The sequence below is a fragment of the Mastigoproctus giganteus genome, chromosome 7, assembly GCF_048544385.1.
Source record: "Mastigoproctus giganteus isolate SK-2022 chromosome 7, ASM4854438v1, whole genome shotgun sequence".
NCBI classification, from domain to species: domain Eukaryota; kingdom Metazoa; phylum Arthropoda; class Arachnida; order Uropygi; family Thelyphonidae; genus Mastigoproctus; species Mastigoproctus giganteus.
In genome coordinates this window covers 170,777,593-170,800,236 of record NC_143581.1, presented here as the reverse complement: position 1 = coordinate 170,800,236, position 22,644 = coordinate 170,777,593, and the positions used below count along the sequence as shown (strand labels likewise).

Here is a 22,644-nt window from a genome sequence, read left to right as displayed (position 1 = left end):
CCTCGCCGGTGCCTAGTCTCCAGACTCTGTAATTTGCAAAACTTAAGCCTTTCTTCGTAAGAGCAACCCTTTGTTCCATTCACTAATCTTGTTGCCCTTCTCTGTACCCGTTCCAGCAGCTCTACATCCTTCTTGAAATGAGGCCTCCAGAACTGTATACAGTACTCAAGATGTGGCCTAACCATTGCCTTATACAAGGGAATAATCACCTCCTTATCCCTGCTAGAACAATTCCTGTATATCATTGACAAGACACCATGAGCTACTCTTGCAGCTCGTCTGCACTGCTCAGAGAACTTCATATCTGCCTGCACAATTACCCCCAGGTCCTTTTCATTCTCCACCACTGTCAGTGTAGTACCGCAGAGTTGATACGTTGCTCTGGGGTTACTGTTTCCCATATGTAGTACTTTACATTTGTCAATGTTAAACTTCATTTGCCACCTCTCAGCCCATCTGTTCAACCTTTCCAGATCCTGTTGCAGCAGCATAGCGTCAGTAGTGTCCTTAACGACCCTGCCAACCTTTGTATCATCTGCAAACTTGGACATTAAACTTGATATACCATCATCAATATCATTCATAAACACCGAAAACAACAACGGACCCAACACTGAAGCATGAGGAACTCCACTAATAACATTAGTCCACGTTGAGCAGTGTCCATTGATTACCACTCTCTGTCTTCTGCCACTCAACCATCCCCTTATCCATAGCAGCAATTTGCCTCCAATGCCACACTGTTCCAATTTGTGGAGCAGTCTTCCATGTGCAACAGTATCAAAAGCCTTTCTAAGATCCAAATATATAATATCAAAGTTATTCCCTGCATCCAGTTCTTTTGTGACTACATCATAGTATCCAATCAAATTGGTCAGGCAAGACCTGCCCGTAACAAAACTGTGCTGCGTCTGAACTATAACTGAATTCTTGTCTAGATGATCCTGCAGTGCTTCTTTAACCAGTGCCTCCATTAATTTACCTGGAACAGAAGTTAAACTAACAGGTCTATAATTACTTGTGTCAGCCTTTGATCCTCCTTTGTGAATTGGGGTTACATTTGCACATCTCCAGTCTATGGGTACCTCCCCTGAGTCCAAAGAAGCTCTCATAATTATGGCTAGGGGTTTGCATACTTCCTTTGCTGCCTCCTTTAATATAACTGGATAGATCCCATCCACCCCAGGTGCCTTTTTTATGTTTATCCTCAGCAATCTCTCCTCCACTTTCCTCTCAGTTATTACAAAATCATCCAGCTCACTGCCAATGTTTACTTTACCTACATCATTCTCCTTCCCGAATAACTCCTCATGCGTGAATGTAGATGCAAAATACTCGTTTAGATTGTTAGCCACCTGAGCAGGATCCTCAACTGTTGAACCATCAATATCCAATGGACCAATCTGATTCATCCCTTTCCTTCTCGAGTTCAAATATGTAAAGAACTCTTTTCTGTTTTTCTTTGCATCCTTTGCCAAGGATTTTTCGTAGTCTGCCTTTGCCTGCCTAATCTCCTTTGTGACTTGATTACAGACCAACTTATATCTATCATAGGCTTCCATGTCACCCATTAATTTGTATGTATCCCATGCATTTTTCTTCTCTGCCACATGTCTCATTAGTTCATCTGACAACCATTTAGGCCTAAACCTTGAACAATATTTCTTAGTTGGTATGTAAAGCCTGGTAGCCTCCAAGATTAGTTCCTTGAATGCTTCCCATTTTGAGTTTGCTGTTGGTAACATCCTCCTTTGATCCTCCTTTGTGAATTGGGGTCACATTTGCACATCTCCAGTCCATGGGTACCTCCCCTGAGTCCAAGGAAGCTCTCATAATTATGGCTAAGGGTTTGCTTACTTCCTTTGCTGCCTCCTTTAATATAACTGGATAGATCCCATCCACCCCAGGTGCCTTTCTTGTGATTATCTTCAACAATTTCTCCTCCACTTTACTCTCAGTTATTACAAGATTCTGTAGCTTACTGCCAGAGTTGAATACACCTCTGGCATTCCCCTCGCTGAATAACTCCTCATGTGTGAATGTTGATGCAAAATATTGATTTAGTTTGTTAGCTACCTGAGCAGGATCATCAACAGTTGACCCATCGATATCAAGTGGACCAATCTGATTCATCCCCTTCCTTCTAGAGTTTACATAAGTAAAGAACTCTTTGCTGTTTTTCTTTGCATCCCTTGCCAAGGATTTCTTGTAATCTGCCTTCGCCTGCCCTCCTTTGTAACTTGGTTACAGATCAACTTGTATCTATCATAGGCTTCTGTGTCACATGTTAATTTGTAAGTATCCCATACATTTTTCTTCTCTGCCATATGCCTCATTAGTTCATCTGACATCCATTTAGGCCTAAACCTGAACAATATTTCTTAGTTGGTATGTAAAACCTAGTAGCTTCCAAGATAAGTTCTTTGAATGCTTCCCATTTTGAATTTGCTGTTGGTAACATCATCAGTTGATCCCACTGTATAGAATTTAAATACTGTCTCAGTTCATCGTAGTCGTCTTTATGAAAGCAATACCCCTTCCCTTTACCCCTAATGGTAGTTACCTCTTTGAGTAAATCCCACTTCAGAACACTGTGATCACTGCCACCTAGTGGTTCATTTATCTGCAGATTCTTAATGCATGAAGAATCACTACTGATAATCAAATCAAGAGTATTACTCCCTCTAGTTGCCTCCTGAACATGCTGATGTAGAAAACAATCATCCAATAAATCCACAAAAGCCTTGCTAGTGTGCGAGTGACCAACCCACAAATTCCAGTCAATATCTGGGAAATTAAAATCCCCCATTATAAGACTCTGATTTACTGGCCCACTCTATTTCCCTGTACAATATCTTATTATACTCATCAGAGTCATTAGGCCTATAGCACACTCCTACTCTCAATTTTGATTTCCCTATGCTTATGTCACACCAAACTGACTCGACACTGCCCTGTCCATCAATGTCGACTGGCTTCACTTCCTTGGACTTTATGTGTTTCTTAATTAATAGCATAACCCCTCCTCCCCTCCTGTCCTGTCTATCCTTCCTATACACATTGTATTCCCCAAATTCCAGTTCCGCATTACTTATATCTGTGTGACACCACGTCTCTGATATCCCAACAATATCTGCCTTTGATGTTTTGAGCAATACCTCAAATTCATCAAATTTATTTACCAAACTCCTAGCATTGGTGTACACACAGGTATACATGCACCTGTTTCTATTCTTAGCTACCCTAACACAACCCATGTGTTTACTTGTACCGCAATGACTACCAGCAGTCTCTGAAATATCCTGCATCTTGTTTTTCAGGCTTCTGCTCAGTTCAATAGAAGCAGTGCAAGAATCACTTCCACCTCTGCCAGTGGCTACTGTTAATCTATTAGTCCTTGTATCCCCCCCCAACTAGCAGTTTTCCGACCCACCTAACACTGCCTCGACAGCATCAGCAAAAATTCTTGCACCCTTTCTATTTAAGTGTATCCCATCCCTGTAGAAGCAATTCCTCCTGTTAACAAGTACAGTCCAGGCTGAAAAAAATTCTACCCCTTGAGCCTTGCACAATCCCTCCAGGGCCGAATTGATCGACAAGGCTCTCTTCATATACTCCCTCCTATCGTGTCTGGACAGAATTGCAGACACTCTCAAGTTCAACCCTAATTCACGGCTTTTTTTCAACAGTGACCTGTACTTGCTAAGTAATTCTGCCGGTCTCCTACTCTTAATATCATTAGTGCCAACGTGTACAACAATATCACCTTTTGTGCCCTTAAAAGATGATATCCGCTCTACAACGTCATCAACCTTTGCCCCTGGCAGACATACCCTGGTCCTATTCCACCTAACCTTTTTACAAAGCATGTTCCCCGTTTCCCTGACAATAGAGTCACCAACAACTACTAGTTCCTGTGGGACCAGCGCATTCTGCCTAGGGGACTGCCTCTGTGTTGCCTGATGACCAAGTGCAAGCTCTGGCATTGATGTGGGCAGCTGAGAGCTTGATGGGCCCCTCAATTTATTTCCTTCGAGGGCATCCACCCTGTCCTTCAAGGTCTCATAAAGGCCCATAACAACGCTGAGTTGTCGCCTGATTTCCTTGCACTCCTTACATCGTGCACACACAAAGACATCCCCCTTTTCAGTATCATGTCCCGTACCTGACTGCTCCGCAAACATCAAGCAAACAGTGCATTTTAAAAGACAATATTCATGAGTCATGGTCTGAAGTAATATCCAGCAGTATGAGAGCAGTTTGGAAGCATATTTTGCCACATTGCACAAATGATTTCTGTAGTTTCACTCATGTCAATACTGTTATTGATGAAATAGCAAATTGAGCAAATAGATCTAGGCTGTGATGAAATTGACAACAGTGATGTTCGTGAATTGCTGGAATAACATTTAGAACAATTATGTGATTCTGACCTCCTTAATATTGATGAAAAACGAGCATATGACGAGGTGGAAATATGCGAGGAAGAAAATGTTCATGAAAAGAAGTTGACATTAAAAGAACTTGAAGGAAAATTTCACGCAGCTGAAAATTTGAAACAACTAAGGATGCAGACGCAGATATTGAGTGCAGTATGCAAATTCACAGGAACATTGAAAAGATGTGTATCCATACAAGCGAATTTATGATGAAAGGAAGAAAGAAAAGTCTGTGCAAACCAGCCTTTTGAAATATTTTACAAAGAAACAAAGTGAGTTATATATATTGTAATTTTTTAATTTCAATAAATTTTTGATTACTGTACTGCAAATATTTATAATTATCCTTTGCTTTTATACTGCTGTACATTAATGCCATAAAAAACGTATTTTTAATTGGTATATTGTAGGTGTTGGAACGAATTAGGCAATTTTGTATTGATTGTTAACTTCGATTGGCATGATTTCGCATAGCGCGCCATTTTCACAGAACCAATTAATCGCACTAATCAAGGGATTCCTGCATTCCTTTCTCTTGTTGCTTCTCTGGCATACTAGTGTAAGGAAACAATCGTCCATTAAATCCACAAAAGTCTTGCTACTATGTGAGTGACCAATCCACAAGATCTGGCCGACCGGGCTAGCCGGGTGGGTAAAGCGCCTGCCTAGCAACCCAAAGGTCGCGGGTTCGAATCCCGCCTCGGGCTTGGATCAAAGTACTGCAAAAACCTTGGGAGGTGCACTATGGCCACAGAAGCCAATGCGCCAATAACTACCAAACAAAAAAAAAAAAAAAAAAACACAAGATCTGTTCAATATTTGGAAAGTTCAAGTCCCCCATTATAAGACATTCTGATTTACTGGTTCACTCTGTCTGTACTGTATGTATGTCTGTATTGATGTTTATTATATTCATCACAGTCATTAGTCCTATAATGAACTGCAACCGTCATTTTCATTTTCTGAGTGCTTTTGTTATACCAAACTGACTCAGCACTGCACTGGCCATCCATGTCGACTGGATGCACTGCCTTCGATTTAATATGCTTCTTAACTAAAAGCAAGACTCCATGACTCCTCCTGCCCTATCTGTGCTTTCTGTATTAAGAATATGTCACTTAAATAAAAAATTTTTTTGTTTACATTACATATCCTCTGGTGTGAGTGAGAATGAAGGATGCTTGATAAAAAAAAAAAAAAAAAAAGACACACACATATATATATATATATATATATATATTTTTGCTGAAATCCAAAAGTTTTAAAAACAGGAAAATTGTAAAAAGTATGAAAGATGTGTGAATGGGACAAATTGCATGTTTCTTTCAGCTCCCTTTGCCAGACAAGACTGATGGCCATGGGTGGGTGGGGGGGGGGCTCTTATGGACCATCCCTGCAGATGCCGTGCTATTTGCTTCTTAGCTGGCATTGTGTGGGATGCCAACACTGATTGTTTGGCCAGTCCATGTCGGTGTGGGATCACTACAACAAGAGAGGCAACGTACAACCATAGGATCCCTTTCCTTATGTCCTTTCTTTCCCCACCCTAGATGGATTCTCTACTATACCTGCCCACCAACTTGGGTGGTTCCTACCCAACCTTTCACCACCATATCTTTTCAATCCCCCCCCCCCCACCGAGTGAGGATGGGCCTCCTCCCTGAGGGGTCCCCACTGTCACCCACTTCCATTCAGGCGGGCACCTCAGCTACTGCTCTCCTTCTTTCATCCCACACTCATATTATCTCCCTTGTTCTCTTTTCCTTTTTTTTTTTTTTTTTTTTTATGGCTCTCCCTAGTAAGCTTAGGCAATGCCAGGGTCTATTTTTCCCCTACTGGCACCCGGTCTGCCTCCCCATAGCAAAGGACAGTAACTAGGGGTTGGTGATGTCCCACAGGCCACTAGGCTAAAGGCCAGATGAACAACAGACCAACACTAACCTTACACGAACACTCACTAACCCATGCTATCTGGCCTTTACAGAGTCATGTATTCATCATAGAATTGCTATCCAGAGTTGGAGGAAATCCCTGGTGCCACATTAAACACTATACTATACTATGTCCTTTCTATATGTGGAGTTGGGGGTGCAGTGCTGCACCACGTTATCTTCACTGTTGGCAAGCAAAACTTAAAATAAACAAATATTGAAAAGACTATGCCCTGTGTTGATTAGCTCCTTACTGCAGACAATGCTAGAAAAGCTAACATTTCTGTTCGCTTGCTTCAAATCAAAGGTTATGATGGTGTCCATCTTTTATTGAACTTACAGACACCACTAATTTTAAATCCTTGCTTTGGAGTGCTTGATAATTTTATGCAATAAGTGATTTCACAAGGCCTAATGAAAATATCCTGTTATTATTTGTTATGGTGAAACTTCTTCTATAACAAAAGAATAATTGAATATTATCTATTTGTTATAAATAAAAGAAATCTATAACAGTATATAACAAAAGATTAATGATACAGGCCAAAAGTCAAACCAGTAATGAAGGAGTATTAACATTTACACTGATGACACTTTAATAGATATTTTTATTTTCAAATTTAAGTCAATTTTATGGATATCTACCTCCAGTGTGCCTGATAAAGGGTTACAAAATCAAGACAGTGTGTTCTATGTAAGTTGTCTAGAAAGATGAGCAAACTATATTTTAAGATTGTTTTATTTTTTTTATAGTAGGCAAGTAACATTTCTAATATCCCTCATATCCCGGGGAAGCTGCTGTTTTATCCTTATATGAAAGCAAATTTCAATAGAAATATAGTGATAAACATACTATTGCATATAATAAAAATTTTTAAAGAATGAGATTAGATTGGTATTTATTATATATTAGATATGCAGACTTTCCGCACTGGTTCTGAAACGAGTAATGATGATCTTTTCTTGTCATTTGAAACAAATTATGAAAGTTACACAAGAGGCATTGATATTCATCAAGTTACTATCTCTGGTAAGTAGAACTTCTTATTTTTCTAATGTATTATGGTTACGGTATTAGTGTATTGCAGTACTGAATTTTTCAGTACTGCAGTATAATTATAGACAGTATTAATTGTAGGCAGTACAGCAACTTATGAAAGTTACAGTTTTTAAATTCATGCACACTTTGCATTATGCCTTTATCAGTATTCTAAATGTGATTTCATTTGGTTCACTGCAAAATAATGCATTGAACCAAGAGTAGCATCAGCTTTTAAAAAATATAAATAAATTTCACAAATATAACTGATTTCCACAAGCTGGATGGTAATTTATTCCAACAGCCAGTGACTCTTTGGCTGAAGGCAAATTTCCCTACATTTAGTATGTAGTTATCCCTTCTTAATTTACATCAATCTGTCTAAATTAAAAAAAAAATAATAAAAAAAAGTTATACTTATACTTAAGCACAACTACATTAGGTCAGATAAGTTTACAGCTCATCATTTTAACAAGATTATCATCAATTATATTTAGCATCACATGAGGTCAAACCACAGTATTGCATATCCACGTGATCACATAGTTGCTTTGGAACAAACAATGTGCCCTTGATGTGGGCACATGTACGTAGTGAGGGAACTTCCCAATGACACTGTTGGTTTTTCAGTTTAGCACCACTATGATCAAATGCCCACAGCCTAGGTTCCAGGCTAACATCATAGGAATCTGGCATGTTTATCATTACTCTGACCTGTGGAGATCCTGGTGGTTGAGGGAGCCCAGATTCAACACACCACTTTGAGCCCTGAGCCCTGCTTCGACAAGTTGGGTAGTCCTGGTTGGCTCGGCCAGGATTGTTTGGTTAGTGGGTTTGCCTGCGAAGGTCAGCCATATCAATGCCATGCCCCTACCCTCATGGTCCAAGGAACAGGATTCAGGCTGGCAGTGGTGCAGATATAGCATCTGACTAGCCCTGGCATCCCACTCCTGAGCTCATTTATTGCTTGCCAGGTAGTGGGCATTATATTTGGGTTCCGTGGTGTGTGGGGGAGCTCGAGTGCTGAACAAAAAAAACTTGTGAATCCTAATAAAGTTATTTCTTCTGGGGTCCCAACCTGGTCCCTATCTGAAAATTTGCCCATTGACCCAGATAACGTTACTTCAGCTAAAAGACAGAAAACTAAAGTTTTATCAGGTCCGATACCTGATAATTCTCTCCACTAGTGAGAAGCCCTTAGGAAAAATGTCACCCTGCTTTATCCAGAAGGGTTTGGAAGGGTTGGCAGCCTCTCCTAAACCTGTCAAACAGCTTCGTTCATGCAACATACTTGTATAGACCAGAAGAGACAAACATTCAGAACAGCTCCTCTGAGCTACATCTATGGGGACAATGCCTATTACAGTTACCCCCCCCCCACAAGACACTGAACTAATTCCATGGTGGCATTACCGAATGGGATCTCATGGAAGTGTCTGAAGAGGAAATCTGTTCTGAATTAAAACCACAGGGAGTTACAATTGTGAAACAAATATTCATGCATATGGTTGGGAAACTCGTTCCAACCAGAAACATCATCTGACATTAAATTCACCAGTGTCTCCTAATGAAATCAAAGCTGGCTATATTAATTGTCTAGTGCATTCATATGTCCCAAACCCTCTAAGGTGCTTAAAAGTGCCAGAAATATGGACACTCGCAAATAGCGTGTCATGGAGCCCTTGCATGCACTCAATGTGCTACATAGGACCATGAAACGTCATCATATGCAGCTGCAAAACCCACCTTCATTAACTGCCAAGGAGAACACGCAGTGTGCCAGAGGTGGAAAGAAGAAAAAGAAATTCAAAAACTTAGGCAGAACTGAACATATCTTATCAGGAGGCAAGAAAAGTGAACCTCTAAATATAAACAAACCCACCTATGCCCAGAAGGTAGCAGGGAGATGTTCAATTGCAACCCAAACTGAAATGACTATTCCACCAAAAGAGTCATTCACTCCCATCGCACTTTACCTCTTAAGCTTAAAAAAGCTTGCACAGAAAGATCAATCAGCTGCCACTCCCATATCGGTACCTTCTAATGCTTCACCAGCAACAAAAGTAGAGAATAAGAACTCTGAGTTGTCCTCTAGTGTCCAAGAAAATATGAAGGTTGAGGAGAAGGATGTATTAGATGATTCAGTCTTGGAATTACTGAAAAGGAAATGAAAACAGGATAGCATCCATACTTTCCCAAAAGAGATAAATCCAAGACTGACAAAAGTAAGCTGTCAGCAGTATGGAAGCCACCTGATGGACCTACCAAGCCAAAATAATGGCTAAAATCTTACAGTGGAATTTTTATGGATTCCAGCAAAACAATGATGACATCAAGTCCCTCCTGTGAAAGCATAGGCCAATTTGCTTTTGCTTACAGGAGACATACTTGAAGACAAATGAAAACCCTTACTTCCATAATAATATCATTCATAAGGACAGAACTGGTGATGGACCTGCTCATGGGGGCATTGCTATGGGCAACCACACCCCAAAGAGCAAATGGTCCATGGACCATTTTCTCTTCTGTACAATGGGATCTTTATAGAAGAGTAGTTTCTGGATTCCTGGCATAAGGCAACCATTCTTGCCTTTCCTAAACTAAGAAAAGACCCAAAAACCCCAACAAACTACTGTCTTGTTGCTGTTACTAGCTGTCTGTGCAAAATCCTGGAAAGAATGGTCAATCCTGCCTTATATAGTATGAAGGCAAATGGGCTTCTCTCCAGAGTGCAGTGTGGCTTCCAAAAGAATGGGTTTGCTTTAGACCAGGGGTCGGCAAACTTTTTTTGGAAAGGGCCAGATTGTAAAATTTTTAGGCTCGGCGGGCCAGGTAGCAAGCTCGAAGATATTTACATGGGTAATTCTACTTGTAGAACAACAAAAAAAGAAACAGGTTCAAAATCTTTTTATTAGGAAGTGATATTTTACATAATATTTATACACATGCTAACACTTACAAAAAAATGAATAAAATATTTCCATTTATTAATAAACGTATTATAGAACTGGTTAAATTTTGTACTAATGCGATGAATGTAATTGTTTTTTCTGAGATAATATTTCATCATACTGGAGTTCGAAGTTAGTACTTCCTATCATTAAAGTTGTTTGCAAATGGTCATCCGTTAATAATGATTTGTATTCTGATTTTACATATTTCATTTTTGAAAATGTCTTTTCACATTGGTAAGTACTCCCAAATACAGATATAAATCCCTGTGCATATGATTTTAATTGGCCGTATTTATCTTCCGAAAGATATTTATAGAATTGGGTTAGATCCATTTCTTTAAACCTAACCTTTAGCATATCATCATTTTGCAGATCAATCATTTCCAATTGAAGGTCTGATGGAAGCTCCTCAGTTGTACAGTCAAATGGATTGTGTAAAGTGTGTTTGGGGTCAAACAGCACCAGGGGTTTCCCCCCATCTCCGCGTAGTTTACATTGTCGTGTGATACAGTATGCTGTAAAGGCCAGAGATTTAAAAGTGTATGGACATTGTACATGAGTAGTGTTGTGTACCGTTGTTCTTCTGGCCATTTAGCCGCCAGACCTCTGCTGAGGCCAGATGTTGCCCACACTTCGCCCCATGGAAGCAGACCAGGTACACCAATATTTTAAATAAGTACTCTGGCAGGTCCTGCCACCTAGTTTCCTGAGATTTCAGTGGCTAGGACCTAAAAAAAAAAAAAAAAAATTAGATAAATAAAAAGAATTAAAAATAAAAATAACTTAGTAAAAATAAAAATTTGAGAGGTGATTGTGTGGTGGTTGTGCTAGAATTGTGAGGCCGAAAATTGCGAATCTAATTTGGCTGTAATTAAGTTTGGATGTGTGGGGCTTTCGCTTGCGTGCAGGTAGAGTGGGAGGGAGACTGAAGGCTGGGGGGGGGGGAGACAGACAGAAGAATGGAGTCGATAGGGAGGTAGGTGACTCCAAGATTTGGTGGGGCATGGGCATGCCCCACCAGAAGGAAAAGTGTGGGTGGCAAGGAGGGAAGGAGACAGAGGGACCGTCACCTCCCCCCACCCCGGGCCAGGGAAAGGGAAGAAAAGTGGGCCAGGCAAGGGCGCCTGGTCAGTTTGCCAACAAGGCTAGTGTGCAGAGAGGCTCTGCAGTTTCTTCAGTCGGTGGAATGTCATTTCTGGGACATTGTCCCGTCTGAGGTTTCCAAAAGTCCAATTTATTTTGTAGCCATGCATTGGTTAGGATCCCATCCGAGGTTATTTAGTCCAGTCAGTTTGGATGTGCATTTGTCATTTTATTTTGGTCCTTCTGCTATGAAGTCGGATCCCTGCGGGTTTGATTTGTTCTGGTGGTCCTTAGTGGTGTCAAATTGTTTTTCCGATTATGGGCAGCTTTGATGGGTACTTGCATTCTCTTCATTGTGGTGGTTGCAGCTGAGGTAAGGTCCGTCTTCTGCTGAAGAGGCCCTGAGCGAATTTTGTTAGCGCTTTGTAGCTGTCTTCTTCTTCTAGGATGAGGTGTTCCTGGTTTTGCAGTGTGTATCGAATTTCAGTGATGAGCCGGCAGCGTATCTTGATACAGGTGACAGTGATACATGAGGTGCTCCCATGTTTCTGTTTGGTTGCAGTGGCAGAGAGGAGTGTCACTGAGTTAGAAGCCTGATAACTTGTGTCTGGATGCACCGTGTCTGGTGAATAGGTATGTGACCAGGAGTCCTGGAGAGAGCCAGTGGGGATATTTTGGATATACTGTCTGAATTGTCGGCACGAATTTCCGGGTGATTTCACCTTTGATTGAATTTTCCCAGCGGGTTTACCAGGTCTGTTGGAGATGCAGTGTGAGTCGCTTCTTTTCCATTTTAGGGTCATTGGCTAAGTCAGTCGTGTAGTTCAGGCAGGTGGACGTTTTTCCTTTGCTGAGGTGGTGGAGGATTCCGCGACGAACGATCTCCAGGTCCAGGGGGAGGGCACCTATAAGGATCTGCAGCGCGTGAGTACTCACTGTCCTGCAGACTCTGGAGATCATTAGCAGGATATATCTTTGTATGGTCTCGAGTTTTCTCCTGTTAACCGCGGTGGTCACTTTGTGGTACCAGACTCCGGAGGCATATGAAGTGGCTGGCAGGAATACTGTCGTGTAGAAGAGGGCGAGGGTCCTTTTCCTCAAGCCCCAGTCCTTAGGGTGACTCTTGCAAAGAGTGCAGAATAGGTTCTGATTTTATTCTTGTTGTATGTCAGATGTGGTGTGTAGGATAGATTCCTATCGAGCATGACTCCTAAATGTTTTAATTCTGTTGCGAGTTTGACTGTTTCCCCTGGACTTTGATTTGGGGAGGCCTCCTAATATCTAGGGTCCCCCTGAGTAGGACTGAACATGTCTTGGTTGGAGAAATTGTGAGTTTGTTGTTGTCAGCCCAGTCTTGCAGGATAGTGACTGCTCTATTTTGTAAAGTTCTCTAATTGTGCTCAGGAGTCCTCAGCAAGCATCAGAATAAGATCGCCTGCGTAAGCCTGGGATGTGACGTTTCCAAGGTTGAGATTTAGGAAGCCGTCTAGGATGACATTCCAAAGAAGAGGGCCCAGAACGGAAACCTGTGGGCATCCTCTGTGTATCAATCGTGATACAGAGCAATATGGAGTAGTGACTGTGACTGATCTGTCTGAGAGGTATGTACTGATGCATTTGTATAGATTTGCTGGCAGGTTAGCCTCCCGGAGCCTGCAGAGGACACTTGGCCACCAGAGAGTGTCAAATGCCCCAGCAAAATCTATTGTGATGACGAGGAAGTACTTTCGGTTGGTTGTGGTTGCAGCGTTAACAATATTTTCCAATACATCTACGGTGGAGTGTCCTTTTCTGAACCCAAACTGATTTCGGGGTGGAAGGCCTGCGTTTGAGTAGTGAGTTTCTATCCGATTTCGTAAGAGGTGTTCCATCAGTTTTCTCAGTACAGACAGTAAGGCTATGGGTCTGTAGGACCCCGGGAGGTCCTGCTGCTTTGTTGGATTTTTGAGGATGAGCCGAAGCTTTGCCGTTTTCCAGGTGTGTGGGAAATAGCCTTCTTTTAGGCACTGGTTAAATAAATTTAGTATTTTTTCTGGGATAGTCTCAACTGCCTTTTTTACGATTTCCAGCTCTAGTAAGTCTACACCTGGTGATTTCCTGTTTCTTAGTTTGGCGGCTGCAATGACCAATTCGATCCTAGTAAAGGGCTCCTCCTCTTCGATTGTTGTGTAGGTACTATTTCTTAGGCAGAGCGATGTTTGTTCTGGGGTGGTTGGATCCAGGTGTTTCTGGAACATGGCATCTAGGATATTATTGATGGATTCCTGCCACGTTTTGGTGTACTCCCCTTGTGGCTTCTTGGTTGTGGGGAGCCAAATGGATTTTGAAATATGGAAATGTCTTTTGCACTTGCATCAAGATCTGAAAAACACTGTTGTAACTGTAGTTTAAGTTCAGAAAATATATCCGCCGCGAATTTTTTTGAGAATGGGGATTTTGCTAATATTTGAAATTTTTTACAGCATGGAAAATGGTCAAACTTGGTTAATGTGATTTGTGTTTCAAACAATGCAAATTTTTGACGATATGACTTTACGATAGAATACGTTTCACATATGAGCACTGTTTTCTCCTGTAATTTAAAGTTAAATTCGTTAAGATATCCCACTATGTCTGTAGCAAATGCTAATTTCCATAGCCATTCATTGTTAGATAATAGTGGTTGTGGCCAGTTTTTCTCATTTAGAAAAATTTCTATTGCTTCTCGGAGTTCAAAAAATCTCAATAAAACTTTTCCATTGCTGAGCCATCAAACTGCTGTATGGTAGGGCAAATCAGGATATTTGACTTCAATCTCAAATAAAAAATCACGAAATTGACGATGGTTAAGTCCACGAGAGTGAATAAAGTTAACTGCTGACACAACTGGTTCAATAACACATGACAAATTGAGGTGTTTCCCACAAAGAGTCTGCTGGTGAATAATACAATGAATTACCAGAGGTTTTGAACATTAACATTTAGCTTCTTCACAAGCCTTAAAAATTTGTCCAACTAATCCTTTTCCCATTCCACACATATTTTTACCACCATCAGTTGTGACACATTTTAACTGATTCCATTGCAAATTGTACTGTGTTAGCGTTTTCTCGACTTCCTTGAAGATATCTTTGCCTGTAGTTGTTCCATGCAGACTATTCATAGAAGCTAATTCTTCAGTAACCTCAAACTCAGTATTGACTCCTCGAATAAACAGCAACAATTGGACAGTATCAGTAATGTCTGTAGACTCATCAACAGCCAACGAAAACCACTTGAAATTTTTTGCCTTGTATTTTTATTGACTCTTGATATGGCTCCCGATGTCCTCAACTCTTCTAACAGTTGTTCTCACTGAAAGACTGACAGATCGAAACAAATCCATTTTCTCTGGACACATTTCTTCGGCTGCCACAAGCAAACATGATTTAATTAATTCACCATCGGTAAATGGTTTCCCTTTCTTGGCTAATAAATGAGCTATTCGTAAGCTTACTTTAGTTACTGCTTCATTATCATTTGTTATTTTAACGAATAAATTGCATTGTGATGATGCATTACATTTTAAACTTTCCAATTTTAGCTTCGTTGATTTTCTGTGAGCTTCGAATATTGTGCCGCATGGTTACTTTGGTAATGACGACGTATATTGTACTCTTTTCACACAGCTATTGTGTCATTATATAATAAACATGATACTTTGTCATTTATTTCTATGACAAAATAATTCACACTCCATTCAGCTTTAAAAGCACGACATTCGAAGTCCACTTTTCTCTTCATATTTGGTCTTGAGGGTGACATGGAAATGGTGGGTAATAAATAAAAGGGAAAAAAAAGATCGCAGTGCGCCGCTAAAGCTAAACTGAGAGAAATGCTGGCAACACTTGTTCTACGGTAGATGAGAGAATGCGAATATGCGACGCTAGTAGCGCCACGTGCGGTCATTATTTTCAACTCGACTATCGGCTGCAGCGCGTAATTTGATTTATTTAAATTTTTTTCATGTAAAAAACAATATTAACCCCCCCGGGCCGGATTAAAAAGAGGGGAGGATTTGGCCCGCGGGCTGTAGTATGTCGACCCCTTCTTTAGACCATTTAATTAGGCTTTAAACATCCATTTGACGTGCCTCTTTAAAATGAGAACACCTGGTATCTGTGTTCTTCGATAAGGAAAAAGCACATGACACAACTTGGATATTTGGAATTTTCCCATTCAACCATCCCTTTATTCATAGTAGCAACTTGCTCTTTAATATAACTGGATAGATACTATCCTCCCCAGGTGCCTTTCTTATGTTTAACTTGAACAATTTCTCCTCCACTTTGCTCTCAGTTATTACAAAGTCCTTTAGCTCACTGTTAGAGTTTGATAAACTTCTGTTGTTCCCCTCCCTAAATAACTCCTCATATGAATGTAAATACAAAATATTCATTCAGTTTGTCAGCTACCTGAGCAAGATCATCTACAGTTGAACCATCGATATCAAGTGGACTAATCTGATTCATACCCTTCCTTCAAGAGTTTACCTATGTGAAGATGTCTCTCCTGTTTTTCTTTTCTTCTTCTGCCAACAATTTCTCATAATCTGCCTTCACTTGCCTAACCTCCTTTGTGACTGATTATAGACTAGCTTATATCTATTGCAGGCTTCTGTATTGCCTGTTAGTTTATATGCATCCTATGTATTTTTCTTCTTTGCCACAAGTCTTATTAGTTCATCTGACATTCATTTAGGCCTAAACCATGAACAGTATTTCTTAGTTGGTATGAAAAGCTTATTAGTTTCCAAGATTAATTCCTTGAATGCTTCCCCATTAAAATTTGCTGATGGTAACATCAACAGTTGGTTCCACTGTATAGAATTTAAAAACTGTCTGAGACCACTATAGTCACCTATATGAAAGCAAAAACCTTTCCCTTTACCCACTTTTAATCATTGCTTCCATGATTTTCCTTATCACTGAAGTAAGACTGACTAGTTATCATCATCATCAGCCATTTTCATTCACTGCAGGATGAATGCCTCTCCAGCAAATTTCCAGTTCCTTCTGTTTCGAGCACTGGCCATCCATTTACTACCCACAAACTCATGAATTTCATCTATCCATCTCCGCCTTTGTCTTCCAGGTTTTCTTCTAGCTCCTCTTGGGTACCATTCTGTTATTTTCTTAGTCCATCTGTCATCATGTCTGCGAGCTATGTGTCCTGCCCAAGACCATTTTAGTTCTTTAGTTTTGATAAGAATGTCCTTTTCTTGAGTTTGCTGCCTAATCCATGTGTTTCTCTTCTTATCTAACAGTCTGATTCCCAATATAATTCGTTCCATTCTTCGCTGTGTAGTTCTCAGCTTCTCTTCCATTCTTTTGGTGAGTGCCCAAGTTTCACTTCCATAAGTCATGGTAGGGAGTATACATTGGTTCATTATTTTACGTTTCAGACAAACTGGGATATTGCTCTTCAGTATGTGACTATATTTCATGAATGCTATCCATCCAAAATTTATTCTTCTCTTGACTTCCAGCCATTTATCATTATTACAGCTAATAACTTGTCCCAGATAAGTATGACTCTACCTTTTCAATTACTGCTCCTTCAATCATTATATCCCTTTCTGTGGCAACTTGTTCATCATTACTTTTGTTTTAGCCATATTTATCTTTAGTCCAAAATCTTTACTAACTGTGCATAACTGATTAAGATTTTCCTCTAATTCTTTGGGATCGTGGCTTATGACCACAATGTCATCTGCAAATCGTAAATGGTTTAGGTACTCTCCATTCACATTGACTCCTTTCTGCGATCAGTCTAATCTTCTGAAAGCTTCCTCAAGGGCAGCAGTAAACAGCTTCGGAGATATTGTGTCTCCTTGTTGAACTCCTTTCTCGATTTTAAATTTCCTACTGGCTTTGTCTAGTCCAATAAAGGAGGTAGCACTCTCATATATTTTCTTCAAAATCATAATATGTGGAGTATCTATGCCTTGTCTTTCCAGTGCCTGAAACATTGCCTTATGCTGTATGGAGTCAAATGCCTTTTCATAATCCACAAATGCCAGGCATAATGGTGTTTTATATTCATTTGCTTTCTCCATTAGCTGTGATATTATGTGAAGGTGATCCATAGTTGAGAATCCTGTCCTAAAGCCAGCTTGCTCTTTCGGTTGATTCTCATCAAGTATTCTTTCTAATCCGTTAGTAATGACCCTTGTGAACAACTTGTAGATGCGGGATAACAAACTAATTGGTCTATAATTTCCAATTTCTGATTTATCTCCTTTCTTATGCAGCAAAACTATGATTGCATTATTCCACTGCTTAGGCGTCACACCTTTTCTAATGCACTTTGTGAAGAGTCTTGCCAGTTTTTGTGTATGTCTCTTCCTCCCAATTTTAACAACTCTGCAGTAACTTCATCTTCCCCCGGGGCTTTCTGATTCTTTATTTTCTTCAGTGCATGTTCTACCTCATCAGAAGAATATCAGGTATGTCGTATGCGTTGCTACTTTGCAATCCATCTTCCCTACTGCTGGCATCATTCCCTTGCTCCTTGTATAATTCTCTATAGTAGCCTTCTGCTATTTGAATTATGCCTTCTCTGCTGTTTATAAGTACACCATTGCTATTCTTCAGTTTCAGTATCATTTGTCTTTCTATATTACTGCTCATGGCTGCTGATTTAAATCCTTTGTTTTCCTTTAATGGTTGTTCTACTTTTCTTGTGTTAAATCTTCTTATGTCCTCTCTGAGTCACTTTCTAATGGCTTTGCATAACTCAGTATACTCAATTTTTTCCTTGTTAGTATTTATCTTGCTCTTCATTTTTTTGCCTTCAGTTCATCATATCAAGTGTTTCTTGACTAATTTTTTCTTCTTTGGATTTCTTTTTCCCTATAGGTTTCTTCAGCTTTATCACTTTCAGAAAGTTGTAATATTCCTTGTTGATATCTTGGTCCTGAGCAGTCTGCAGAAGCTCAAACTTGTTCTTAAGTTCCAGTAAATACTGCTTTTTCTCCTCTTCTGTTATCTCAAAGACCTTTGTATTATTTACTCGAGTCAGTTTTTTCCTTTCCTACATCTATATCAAGTGTACATCTTACCATTCTGTGATCACTTCCAACATTTACCTTATTCAGGACAGTAACATCATTCACAATATATCTTCTGTTAGTGAGGATGAAGTCGATTTCATTAGTTGTTAATCCATTTGGACTCTTCCATGTCCACTTTCTGTTCACCCTTTTCTTGAAAAAAGTGTTCATTACTGACAATCCTTGAGATTCTGCAAATTCCACAAGTTTTTCACCTCTTTCATTTCTTTCACCAATTCCAAAATTTCCTATAGTTTCCCTTTCTGCGCTGTTTTGTCTTTTTCCAACCTTAGCATTGAAGTCTCCCATAATAATAGTGTAGTGGGTTTTGTGCTCATCTAGAAGACTCTCAATTTCGGTGTACATTTCTTCAACCTCTTCATAATCATGGCTCGATGTTGGTGCATAAATCATTATAACCTTTAGCTTGTACCTCTTAGAAATCTTGAGTATTAGTCTTGACACCCTTGGTGATGTACTTTTGAATTCCAAAATGTTTTTTAAATCTTTATGGACCAGAAACCCAACTCCACCTTCACTCCTTTCACTGTTTCCATTGGTGTACAGCAGATTTCCACTTGATAAACTTATAAGTGATTCATTTCTTCTTCTTGTTTCAGCCAAACCGATGATATTCCAATTCACATTTTCTAATTCCTTTTCCAGCTCTAATATCCTGTCTTCACCAATGAGTGATCTTACGTTATAACAGGCCAAGTTCAGTTTCCATGCATGGCAGCCTGGTCGTACCTAGAGATTCTTAGCACCCTCTGCTTCCACTCTGATCCTCTCGCTGCAGTAAGAGGGGGAGTGATAGCTGCTGGAGACTGAGGGCCATTTTTTTTGTTGTGCTGTCATATGCTGGAGGGTTTGGTCTTTTCCTCTTCACGCTGACCAGGCATCTTGAAGAGAACCACTCTACACGTTCGTTGCCACCTAAGTGACATAATAGGGCTTACCATCGAGAATGTGTGCATCAGTGGATTTTAGGGAGGCAGGCGAACCGGACTTCTCCAAAATCTTCTGTAATAGAGAGATATTGGATCCAGCAGTGTTTTAGGCTGAGTGTCTGATAACACACAGGATACCTGTTCCCCTCTAAGCCCCTAAGACTGACTGGTATGTCCTCTTAAAAACTCCTTTGTGAATTGCTAATATATTGGCACTTTTCCAATCCAAAGGAATCTCTCCTGAGCCAAATGATTCCTTGATAATTTAATCTCATTGGTTCAATGCACTTTCTTTCCTCCTTCCCTCAAAATTGAATATATCCCATTATGTCCAGTGCTTGTTACTTGTTTTTAGGCTTAACCTTTTCTTATGAACAGTATTCTGTAATTTCAATATCACTAATTCCGTACTGCTCAGCTTTCAGTTTATTCTCTGTTTATGTGCAGTTTATTCTCTGTGCAAAGGGATTTTCATCTGTTAATATCAATGTAAAGTACCTGGTCAGTTCATCCGCTGGGTTATATACAACTTATCCATCGTCATTATGCTATGTCTAATCTGATTTATTCTTTCCTTCTTAGTAGTCAGTTATGATTATTTTAAATTAAATAATGAAAGACAATGAAAAACTGATTGTTACTATCCTTTGCCGTCTTACGCAGCCATTTTTATCAGCCTTCTTACCTAACCCATTCTGTTTACTATTTCAGGTCATTTTATAGTTTTTGCCAATATCTAACAGGTGAATTTACACTGATAGTTCGCTTGCGAGTGCAGTTCACCTCATTTACCTGGACCCCTCAGTGCCAATTCACCTGTGAGTGCCAGTTCACCTCATTCACCTGGACCCCTCAGTGCCAATTCACCTGTGAGTTTCAGCCACTTTCCTTGGTCACATGTATACAGAATTTTTTTTAGCTGAGCTTATGGTGCTCTTTCCTGCGTACTAATGTAAGGGAGTGTGTGATGAACTGAAATTAAAAATCTGTGTTCCATTAGTTAATATTGAGTCTCTGAGAACACGAGGTGATTGTCTAATGAAAATTTGAACAGGGGGCTCAACAGAAACCCAGGTGTCTAATTCTGTACCAGGCAAATCAAGCTCCAGGACTGGATCTTTCAGTGTAGAATGCTCTGGTTCCACTGGGAGATTCAGTTGTGAGGAAAACCAGTAATATTCTGTACTTAGACAGAACCACAGTATATGTGAAAATTTACGATGTGACCAACCAGTTGTCAGTTTTTAAGAGTATTAAAGGATGCACATTGAACCTTGTGAACAGCAAAAAATTAAAGCATAAACTGATGACTTGGTCATGTGATATGGAAAGTGTTGGTTTTTATCAACACTTTCCATCTCACTTGCCCATTCTCTCTAACCGTTTGCTCCAGTTCCTCCTTGAATTTAATCAAACTACCTACTTCTACAACACCAGATGGAAATTTGTTTCAGCAATCAACTGTCTGCTGGCTGAAGACAAATTTCCACACATCTATCCTGCAACCATCCTTTCTCAGTTTGAATTTATGCCCCCTCATGGTCTGAGCAATAGGAAGGATTTCATCAGCATCCAGCTTACTCAATCCAAGCAAGAGGATTAAACATTCTCCACACTCTCTCTCTTCTGCTTCTTGGAGTGCAGACCAATGCATTTACTCCATCTATATTGTGTACTTGTGCAATCAAAATTAGATAATGGGTCTCAGGTACATGCTTCCACCAGAAATACTATCCTTCAGTGGCTTGACTCCATCACCATCAGGCTGTTCGTATTACTACTGGTGCATTCAGAACATCTCCTGTTCACAGTCTGTACGTGGAAGCAAGGGAAACATCTGTATTGCTTCAATGAAAACAGTTTCCTCTACAGTATGCTTTTAAGCTGAACTCCCTGCCAGATCACCCCATCCATTTTTGAGCCATGATGGGTGAACATTTATAACATTAACCAAACTGCCAACCATCCATTTGGTATTCGTGTCCAAGAGCTACTCAGAGAGCTTAACATCATGCTACACAAGGTTTCCCAGTCACCAAACAAATCCATTCCGCTGTAGCATGCTCATTCGGTAGCACAGGTGGTATAATCATCGTCCTCCCCACACAGGTGGAAAGACCTGAGTTCGAATCCCATCGATGACAAGGGAATTTTTATGAACCTTTTTCACAACATGTTCTAGTTACTTGGTCTTGTCTCATATGAAGGTAGCCTGGTGCTTTCTTCCAGAAACTCAGGTTTTCCCACCAATTCACGGCAATATTTAAATTATTTCTTGCATCCAGCTCATGGGTCATCAACCCTATAACAACAACTGTGAGATTCATCGAAGAATTTTCCCTGTGATTCAAAAATGTTTTAATTTATACGACAACTTCTCATTTGGGTCTGACTCAGATGCTTTTTTTTTAAATTCTCAGCAATGCGGAAATTATTTATTACATCCAGCTCATGATTGACCATAGAAATAGCTAATTACGTTGGGGTAAACATGATTTTCCCTATGTTTCCATCCTGTGTTTCCTTCATAATTGCATTTCTATCTAAATGATCCTGTGCTGTACTCTTGATTATTGCTTCCATGATTTTCCCTGCCTCCAAAGCCAGACTGACTAAGTAGTTACTCACTTCGCTCTTAGAACCACCTTTATATATTGGCACTTCTCGAGTTCAAGGTAATTTCCCTTGAGTCCAGTGATGTCCTCATAATTAACCTTAATGGTTATTCTTTTATTGGTATATTCTCTTGCCGCCTTTCTCAAAGTTACTGGGTTTTGGGTATATGCCTTCAACTTCAGTAGCCTTACTTGCCTTTAGACTTGAAAGTTTTTCTAGTAAATAATCTTCTGAAATTTCAACATCAATAATTTTGTGCTTCCCAGCTTCAATTGCATGATTTCTCCACACCACAAAGGCTCTTTCATCAATTAAAAATGCCTATTTAATTCATCTATGACATCAGATGGCGTATCTAAGATCTCTCTTTTGTATCCACAATACATTAAAAACTCCTTGTCCCTCCCCTATTTTTCTCTCTTAACCAGCTATTTCTCGTAATCTGCCTTTCCCAGCCTAATCTTTTCTATAGTAATATTACAGACCAACTGGAAGCTGTTGAGGCTTCAGTACATACTTTCAGTCTTTCTGTATTTTTCTGATGCTCCTCTTTTTCTGCT

At 39.9% G+C, this 22,644-nt stretch overlaps 1 protein-coding gene across 1 annotated transcript in view; it reads left to right on the top strand.

Moving 5' to 3' along the window:
• Nucleotides 1–22,644, top strand: part of LOC150083332 (death-associated protein kinase 1-like) — a 574,715-nt gene that overhangs the window by 453,304 nt on the left and 98,767 nt on the right. Inside the window, exon 21 of the mRNA XM_090377188.1 lies at nucleotides 7,284–7,400. Coding sequence (XP_090233314.1) covers nucleotides 7,284–7,400 — 117 coding nt within the window. The remainder of the gene's footprint in view (nucleotides 1–7,283; nucleotides 7,401–22,644) is intronic.